The sequence below is a fragment of the Antrostomus carolinensis genome, unplaced genomic scaffold, assembly GCF_000700745.2.
Source record: "Antrostomus carolinensis isolate BGI_N321 unplaced genomic scaffold, ASM70074v2 scaffold38220, whole genome shotgun sequence".
NCBI lineage: Eukaryota > Metazoa > Chordata > Aves > Caprimulgiformes > Caprimulgidae > Antrostomus > Antrostomus carolinensis.
The window spans coordinates 28,824-38,615 of record NW_010287199.1 but is presented as its reverse complement, the minus strand read 5'-3'; the positions used below and the strand labels follow the sequence as shown (position 1 = coordinate 38,615).

General features: G+C 39.9%; 2 protein-coding genes across 2 annotated transcripts in view; one reads left to right on the top strand and one right to left on the bottom strand.

The window, feature by feature from the left end:
* VRK2 (VRK serine/threonine kinase 2) overlaps window positions 1-8,019 on the top strand; it is a 36,435-nt gene extending 28,416 nt beyond the window's left edge. Inside the window, exons 10-12 of the mRNA XM_029083520.1 lie at window positions 3,484-3,657; window positions 3,941-4,147; window positions 7,777-8,019. Coding sequence (XP_028939353.1) covers window positions 3,484-3,657; window positions 3,941-4,147; window positions 7,777-8,019 — 624 coding nt within the window. The remainder of the gene's footprint in view (window positions 1-3,483; window positions 3,658-3,940; window positions 4,148-7,776) is intronic.
* Window positions 8,020-8,084: 65 nt separating this feature from the next.
* The window catches only part of FANCL (FA complementation group L), a 27,888-nt gene continuing 26,180 nt past the window's right edge, over window positions 8,085-9,792 (bottom strand). Inside the window, exons 11-13 of the mRNA XM_010162201.2 lie at window positions 9,025-9,141; window positions 8,618-8,689; window positions 8,085-8,120 (exon numbers count right to left, since the gene is read on the bottom strand). Coding sequence (XP_010160503.2) covers window positions 8,085-8,120; window positions 8,618-8,689; window positions 9,025-9,141 — 225 coding nt within the window. The remainder of the gene's footprint in view (window positions 8,121-8,617; window positions 8,690-9,024; window positions 9,142-9,792) is intronic.

The window sequence follows — 9,792 nt, the reverse complement described above, 5'->3', positions numbered from 1 at the left end:
GGAAAGAAGTATTTGAATGACTGTGGTATTGACATCTGTAGGCCTGCATAGTAATCATTCCTAATAGAAGAGAATATCTGTTTGAGGGGGTTTTGCATGGCTAATTAACCACCAGTGAGAATATGTAATTTTTTCATGATCTCCTGATTGTCACCTTTCTCTCATGATACAATTACATTTTATTGTAGCAAGTGCCTCACAAACCAATTGTCAGCACTATTTACGTGTTATGGAAGGCAGAACAAAAGTTCATGTTTAATAAAAAAGCACTGGGTTTTGATCTTGGTAATTACAGATACTTATTTTAGCAATTTTATTGACTTTTCTGTTTTGAACACTTTTTTTTTTTTCCCTTTTAATAAAACCAAAAGCTATTTCAGTGACAGTATTTCTCTTGCTATGATGGTGACCACTTCATCCTCACTAATTTGAGAAGCTTTTTTTTAAAGTTTGTACTTTAAGTTTGTACTTTCTGAACTTCATGGAAATATCAGGTAGCTGTTAACTGATCTCCAGCTGATCTGGTTTGATCTCTGGTTCACAAGCATCTTTGATTTCTTAGAGTCAGATATTGAATAGTAAATCTATTTTCTTCTTATTGCCTGCCCTAAGACTTGGCAATATGCTAGCATAAAAGATGATCCTGAACTTCCAGGCTGTAAAAGCTGCTGTAGCACTTGCTATTTGCAAGTTCACAACCCCACTGAAAAATCCATGAATGAGGAGCGTCAGTTATCGCCACCCGTGCGCTGTAGGACTAAGCAGAATTGGTTTTGATGGCCAAGAACAAGATCAGAGAGAGAGTGTGTCTGAGTATTACTAAATCATGGCACCTGTCATCACTTTTTCAGGGAATTTTTTAATGTTGAATGTCTTGCTTCTTGGAACAGGAAGAATGCTAGCACTGCTCCAGTGATCACCTGTTTCTTACTCGACTGTGTTTCTTCAGCCAGTTCTGCGGCTTACATGTGCAAGTTTCCTGAAACATTCACTGCAAAACAGCTACAGAAAGGAAATTTCTAGGGTTCTGCAAAGGACTTAGGGAGCACTTAAGTACAAGTAGAGAGAAAAGATAACTGAACTTTCTCCAAGTTTATTGCTATTTTCAGAAAATCTGATTTTTCAGCCTGTGGTTATTGGCTGTGGAGGATATTCAAGGCCTGGTGCCCTTTGGTGCGATAGTCCTGACGAGGTGTTCAGTGACAGGCAGGCACTTCCCACTGCATCTCTTCACCGCACTGTCTTGTAGTTATCCTAGGTCTGACTCTTTTCATCTCGGCCCTCTGCATTCCCTTTCCACCTCTCCTTTTATTCACCAAACACTTCTCCCATTAAAGAGGCAACCTAAGAATAGTGGGAGCCACTACAAACAATCCACTGTCTCCTCACTTCTTGCTTATGAGCAGAATCTGACTCCAGATGACCTGTCTGATTCCACCTGTACCAGTTTGGTACACAGGAAAGAGGTGATTTTGGGTTAATTCCCTTCTGAAGACCAGTAAACACCTCTAAGTACCAATAAGCGGACCCTGTAACACTAGCTCCTTGAAGAGGGATTGCTACAGAACAGGAAATTTAAGATGCAGCTGTACATGAATCTAATCTTGAGATGACATAAAAAGCGTTAACAGTGGCTACATCCTCGTTCTTTGTTTCAATTGCATACCAAACAGGTGACAAAATATTAATTTTGTTAATTTTCAAATTTTTTTACCACAGTTTTTGGCACTGAGTAAATATTTTCAGCTTTTTCACTTGCAGTGAAAGTGTTAGTATTAGGGCCAAATGAGATTGGTAAGGGCAGCTGACTACTTACTTGCTAGATTTTATAGACTTCACATTAAAAAAAATCACATCAATACCAACCTGTAATTTTTATTAGTATGGAATATAATGATTTTTAGGCATAAAAGAAATACTGTTTTGAAAGCCCTTCACTCATTTGAGGTACGTATACATTGTGAAGATACCAGAGTTAGCTGTCCTGATTACCAGTTCATGCATCCTGCCGTGTACGTGGGCCCTGCGTTTGGGTAACTCGCAGTGTGGCCCTGAGCCTCACCTACATGGCTCCATTTCTTAGGGCTGGCTACAGTGTTATGTCCTGGGGTCAACTGTTTGAAATTAGCTTGAGTTGTTATTCAGAACAGATACGCCTTTAGATTTCTAAACATCAGTAATTTTCACAGAGGAGAACTATGGGTTATAATCATAAAGGAGTTTTGGATTAAACAATATATGAAAGGGCCTACGAGCACTTTCAGTGGGATTTAGTTTGTGCTGTTTCTATCTCCTGTCTGTATTTAATGTGCAGTATAAAAAAGAAGCCCACTATCTCTTTTTGAGTTGCTATATTCAGATACAGCTGCTGCACACAGGACCATATGCAAACATTGCAGTTACAGAGTTATTAGTGTGCCAGAAGTACCAAAGGCATGTGGCATACAGCCTGTGTTTTGGCTACGTTTGTCTTCCAAGTTACAAAAGCCAAAAACAGACATCAATTGATACTTAGTGCTTAGAGAAGCACTGGAAAAAAAACTTGCATTAACTCATAGAATCATAGAATGTTGTGAGTTGGAAGGGAGCCACAAGGATCATCGAGTCCAACTCCTGTCCCTGCACAGGACAGTCGCAGGATTCAGCCCATGTATCTGAGGGCCTTGTCCAAATGCTTCTGGAATACTGTCAGGCTTGGTGCCATGAGCACCTCCCTGGGGAGCCTGTTCAGTGCTCCACCACCTTCTGGGTGAAGAACCTTTTCCTAATGTCCAACCTAAACCTCCCCTGGCACAAAACCTCCCCTGACACATCTTCCTGACATTTCCCCTGTCCTGTTGTTGGTCACCAGAGAGGAGAGATCAGCATCTGCCCCTCCTCTTCCCCTTGGGAGGAAGTTCTAGACCGCAGTGAGATCCCCTCTCAGTCTCCTCTTCTCCAGGCTGAACAAACAAAGCGACTTCAGCCTCTCCTCATACAGCTTCCCTTGTAAGCCCTTCACAAATTTAGTGGCCTCCTCTGGACACTCTCCAGTAGCAACTGTTCACTGTGTATTCCTCATTTATATTTTAGCAGACTGTAAAAGAATGTAAGACTTAACTCTTAAATTAGATTACCTGAGTCGGAAGACTTCGCGATTATCTTAGAGTGTTTTGCATTTGACTCAGTCCAGTGATATGAGATGTCTTGTTAATGAAACAAACTGATTTATGGGCATCATCCCCAATAAAGGTTCTTCGTGAATGATTTGGTTTTGAAATGTATAACCAAAGTTTATTTTACAGCATACTTCCCAAATAGAGCATAGCTCTAACCCGGTACTGTTTGAAGAAGACAGTTATTGATAATTAAAATGCTGAAAACAATTATTTTGAGAAAGATAAAAGCTTACTGTCATTCTGTGTTCTCAGCACTGAAGGTGGAAATTTTTCTTTTTGAAATACTTTCTTTCACTATACAAAATTGTTCACTGTACATCAGCAGGTTCGCTTACCAAAGCCTATGCCAAAACCAGTTCAGCAGAAGCAAAAGAAGATGGAAGGTGAAGAACGCTTCTGTCAAAACAAAGCCTGTACTGGGGTAACAGGCAAACAACTCCAAGAGGAAGAAAAGCCAAGTAAATTAAACAGGATGCCTCACCAAACAGAGCCTCGGCAGGTGAGGATTTGGGCAGGGCAGTAATGCACTGCATAGTATCTCCTGGGAGTTTGTCTGCTCTGTTAGCTCAATGTCCACCTCTTGGGGTGGGCAAGGAAGAAAAGCCAGGAGCTATGTCACAAACTCCAGGAGCTGGCATGTGCTTACTGGCTTGTATTATTCCAAATGTAAAACTCAAGAGTTTCTTGTACAGCCTAGGTAACAAGTGCTGTCTCAAACCTGACAGGTCCAAGTATTGGAATGGTACTTGTGATAATTTTGAATGTTGCTGAATTCTTTTCAGCATACAGAATTACTCTCTGTACACCAACAGGTTCACTTACCAAAGCCTTCACCGAAAGCAGTGCAACAGAAGCAGAACAAGGTGAAAGACGAAGAATCTAACTGCCTAAGCAGGCCCCACACTCGGGTAACACGCCGGCAACTCCAGCCTGAAGAGAAGCCAGTTACATTTTACACTGCAATTCAGGAGCCTGACCACCCACAAAAGGTGAGGTTTTTGGAGTTACCTTAGAACAGTCATGGCACCCTACGAAAGAAAGATCAGCTTTTTACAGAATCACAGAATGGTAGGGATTGGAAGGGACCTCAAAAGATCATCTAGTCCAATCTGAAAATGAGAGTTTAAAAAAAAAAACAAAAAAAACCCAAAAAACCCCAACCCACACCACCACAAACAAAGCCTACACTAAATGTATGCAAACTAGATGTTTGCCACAAACACTGAAAGTTTGCGTATAGTTGCTTGGTCAGACTGTTAGCAAACTACCACTTCTCTGTAGTTTGGTAGTAAAGCAGTGCACTTTGAGTGCTGCACCACTGTGCAGATAAAAGTGTTGGGAAATTACAGTCTCCCTTTGTGGACCCTGTTTTCTTGGTCAAAATTTACTTTAGTAAATTTTTACTTTAGTTTCCTTTTCTACATAATGGAGAACTTTGTAGCACTCTTCTTAAATTTTGACTTTTTAATCTGAGGATTTTAGTACTTAACTAACTCACCTCAAACATTATTGGTAATTTACTGCATTCAAAGGACTGAATGAATGTATTCAGTCTTACTCTTCAACTGTACATGAAACAATTGATTAAAAAAATTATTCAAGGTATTAGTAAAAATACTACAGAAGAAAGTACATCTTCGTAATCACACCGTGCTCCTTTTCTATGGAGTTTGAAATGTATTTTAACAAAGAGATTCTCTGCTGTTTGTTTCTTTCATATAGAAAAATAACTTGTTAAATGAGGACAATTTCTAATAAGCACGAATATAACAACTTCAAAGACCTTTATTATTAATCCACAATTCTTTGGTTCAAGCAGTCTGCTGATCACTGTCTGGAGACTCCAGTACAAGCTAGGAGAGTGAAGCAGAAAAAGCACAGCTATACCTGAGAGCACCAGGCAGTAAAGTGGTGAGCAGAACAATTTTTGGAAATGTTTTGGCTGATAACAAGGTCAACAGATTCTGAAAAGTCTCTGGAGTCCTGACACGACCGTAGCTTAAAGTAACAAATACGATTTTGTAATATAAAGCTATTCCAGTGCTACATCCTAGTCCTCAAATGGAAAATTTAAGAAGTTAGCAAAAAAAGGTAGCAAATGTCTCCCCCAGGTCTCCGTCCTTTTATTTTGTGTAAGAGCTACTCTAGTCCTGTCCTGGTTTTGCTAGGATAGAGTTAATTTCATTCTCAGTAGTTAGAAGAGCTGTGTTTCAGTGTCAGTGTGAGACTTGTTATGAGAGGAATGTTGATAAAAGTACTGGTGTTGTTAGTTGCTGCTGGAGCTCAAGGCCACCGTGTTTGGCTGGTTCACAGCTGCATTAGGACTGGGAGGGAGAAGTGCAGTGAATAGCAAACCCCAAACTGGCATTGGGATGTGCCCATGAGATGTTCCAGATCATATCATGTCATGTCAGTATTTTAACCAGGGCTGACTGGAAGATGAGGGTATTTCTCTTGGGGATCACTCGGGCTCTTGCTGTTCCGGGGTTTGGGTTTCAGGACTGTCTCTGCTCTGGGATCGCTGGCCAGCACAGGGTTAACCAGGGCTGACTGGAAGATGAGGGTATTTCTCTTGGGGATCACTCGGGCTCTTGCTGTTCCGGGGTTTGGGTTTCAGGACTGTCTCTGCTCTGGGATCGCTGGCCAGCACAGGGTTGGGCATCGGTTGGCGGGTGGTGAGCAGTTGCACTGTGCATCACTCATTTGTATGTTCTGTTATCACTGTTGTTATCATTATCATTTTATTTTAATGAGTAAATAGTACCTGTGAGTTTCTTTGCCCTTTTCCTTCCAATTCTCTCCTCTCCCTGGGTGAGGGGGGGCGGGAGGGTGATAGAGCAGGCTGTGTTTGGCTGCAAGCTGCAAGCAAAAGGGTGAATCCACCCAAACCACCACAAGTCCTAAGAAAGAAGTAGATGGGGAAAGAGAGACACGTTTATGTCTCCAACATGACAGGGTAAAAAAGAGCAGGTGCAACTTTCCCTGTTTACCTGAACAGCAAGCACACAGTATGGACTGTAGATCTTGACACTGGAGAGTAACTTGGGGATTTGTGTTTCCTTCCTTTTTGTGGGAGGAAGGAAAAGTGCATTTTTACAGAAATGGGACCAGTCACTGGTCTAGTATTTAAATGATGTTTGTGTTTTGATTTAGTCTTTCTAAAGGAAAAGCCACTGTTCCAATAGGATTAATAATGCTGCTCCTATGTAGAATAGTTCTGTGGTACTTGCTGAGTATTATGCACAACAGGGAAAAGTTAATATGGATGGCAGATAACATTTCAGATATTCACATGAGAAACAGGAGAAGGAAAAAAAAAAAAGGCAGGATGGTTTTAGCTTCATTTTGCAAACTTCCTCTCACAGAATTTAGGAGACTGGTAAAGGAAAGCCATATAGGACAATTTAGAGTACCGAGGTCATGAAAATTCAGGATTCTTCTTCAGGCACAAATTGGGAAGAGAAACAATAGTTCCCGCAGGAGCTGGGGTGGTGAGGGGCTGTCAGGCATTCTCCAACGAGCAATTCCAAACAGAAACTGCAGGCACCCCACGTAGATGGGATGGCCACCCTGTTGCCACCATTAATAGATGATGCAGGTAAAGATCTGAATCCAGAACTCGGAGAGAAAGTTATTTTTCTCCCTGGTACATTTTTTGGGGAAGTACATTCAGAAAAACATCACGTAGCTGGGACAACGAAAGAACAAGTGGGTCTGCTTAGTTAGATGCTACTGGAAAGCAGTTACATCTCAGGTATAAATTAAACCAAGAAACATTTCTGTCCTGAAAGGGGAACACCTGACCCAGAGGAGTAGGACAAGAAGGGTAGGATGCTTGTGAGACATGGGACAGCTGCTAACCTGGGAAGGAGAACCAGGAAGACAGAAGTAACGTCTAGAAAATAACATGGAAACAACAAAAAGCAGAGAAGAAAAAAACCCTACGAGCTGCCTTTATGTTGGACATAACAGGATCTTTCTGTCAGATGGGGCCCATATTTCATTAGAAGAAAAGAAACAGACAAGTCTCACCACTTTGAAAGAAGAATAAAAGAGGAAGGCAGGAAATTTCTATTACAGAAATACAATCTAGGTTATGAATTTTCACCAAGAAAACAATATTGCTAGGGTTGAAATTAAAAACCCCAACCACCATCCTATCCCACTAGAACAAAAACCACACTACTGGTATATTGATGCTATCTACGATAGCTCGGGAGAACGTTAGCTTTACTAGGAAATGCAAAAACTTATACAAATCAAACTGCAGTTATGTCTAAGGTTTCCAGGCTAAAACTTTATTAGCAGAAACATTTTAAAAACATAATATATTAACCTTTTTTGGATATGAGTTAAAAGTATAGAAAAGCTTCAGCTCTTGAATCCAGTAATAAATACAGAGTATGTCTCTTTAGGTGTTTAATTGTACCTAATGTTATACACTTAATACACAATATATACCTGCAAATTCCAGAGTTAAGACTTTGTGAGAATTGTATTGCTTTCTCTAGGATAACTTTAAATACGATGTCATCTTTGGTATCTTTGTTTTTTCTGATTTACATCTCACTTATTCAATATTAAATTTATTATTACTTTTTATTTTTTCTTCCTGCAGAAGGACACTGCAAGAACATTACCACCCTTCAACCCCCAAGCAATATTCTCAGAATGCAAAAAGAAACACAATCAGCTCTTAACTACAGCTCATCCAGTATCACTGCAAGAAACTGGTTCTGACGTCACCAGTCGTTCTCTACCTGTTCTACTTAGGCTTGCATTTACTGACGAAACATACCCGTACAGCGTAGCTATACTCGTACTGCTGCTACTAATATCACTCTCCTTGTATTTTCTTTGATGTCACTGTTTCAGTGTCTTCAGGGTAAGTGCTGCAGTGTTCCCAGCCTGTGTTTTTTTTTTTTCTCAAAGTTTCTTCGCTGAAGATTTCATTGTCAGTGGCTTGGAAAGAATTTTTTTAAAAGAGACTGTCAATACATATCTTATAAAGGCAAGTTCTCTTACACTTTTCAAATCTGCACTCAGTAGTTATGTATGCATTAAACTATTTGTACAAGGCTGTTTTGTGTTATGAATGTTGAGATTCTTATTTTCTTTTTTTTCTTTTTCTTTTTTTTTTTTTTACTGGCCCTTTGCTGCAGCAACATTAAAAAGTATCATGAAATGTGATGGGGCATGATATTTAATTATTCTAACACTAGGATGTTGATAATAACTGCTGTGTAACTGTCTTTATACAGTTTCAGAAAACTTTTAGTTAAATACTGATGGATTAAATGCATGGGAAGTTAAAGTTTTCCTCTCTTTATTCCAATGGGTGAAGGGAAGATAGTAGCCACAAATTCTATTTTAAAAAAGACTTTGTTACAGTTTTTGCTTTTATCTAAGTTACCACACGCTATTTAGGTCAATCACTCATTTTCATTAGATTTCCTTACCTTGTTACAATATGGACATTCACCAAAGATGACATTAAAACTCTGTCTGCTAGAAGGAAGAGCTTGTAGCCACTGCAACACAAATAAGTGGAATAAAATTCACATTTGTTTCACACCAGATTTAAGAACAATCTGTTACCAGGGGTTTTTCCAAACAGAGTTAATTTGATCAACATCTGACATGGTCTGTGTCAAGTCAGAGTCTGCGTAGCCACAGTGAGGCAGGTTCCCTCCCACAGGGAGCTTATTTATGAATCAGGGGTTAGAAGACAAGAGGGAGCACAGCGACTGACTGGTGTGGCGCTCCTTTAAGGACTTTGCTTCATCTGAAATTGAACTGGGCAAAGCGTATTTTCTAGAATAATACAGAGTATTAATGAGCAAGTTTGTCCCGTTAATTACTTTACCTCATACAGGCAAGCCTGATGAAAAGGTTGCCCACATCGGGGATCATCGCACACTTGATCTGGAGCAGCACCATCAAGTCGATAGGCATAGCAGATACCGCAGTCCTTGGCAAAATCCTGAAAACACAACATGGTTTACCTTACAGTACAACTGCAAGGAAGAAACAGGGAACACAGAAAACATGTTCATCTATTTGCCTTTGCTTTTGCATTTTCTGTTACTTAGAATCACTAAATATTTTTCCTTCAATATGTATATATGTTTACACCATTATGGTATAACGAGTCAGCTTAGCTGCCACAAGTACAAGACTTTGCTAAGTTATTTTTTGTCCTCTCACTGAAATTACATCAAGCATTTTCATACTCTTAGGCCCTACTATTCCTTTTTTATTAAACACAATGATTTGCCATTCCATTTGGACATCAGACCTCACAGTCAGGTATTTATTTAAAAATTTCACAAGTGAAAGCAAAGGCAGTAACCCAGTGTTACAGCGTTGTCAAAAATTAACGCTGAGTTAGTTGGAAAGGCACCAGTATTTGGATGGCCTCTTCTCCCCTCTAAGCAGCTGTACCCAATGAGAACTTAAGTCATTGACATCCACAATAAAATGTTTGGATTTTCCACATGTCATTAGCTATTTTTCCCTGTTAATAGTGAAGCCTGTTATTAATGGCCTTACTGCTACGAAGGCTGCAGGAAAGTGTGCACCTCTAATCAAAGGTTAACAAGCTCTGACAACTGTTGCTTCAAGTTCAGAAGTC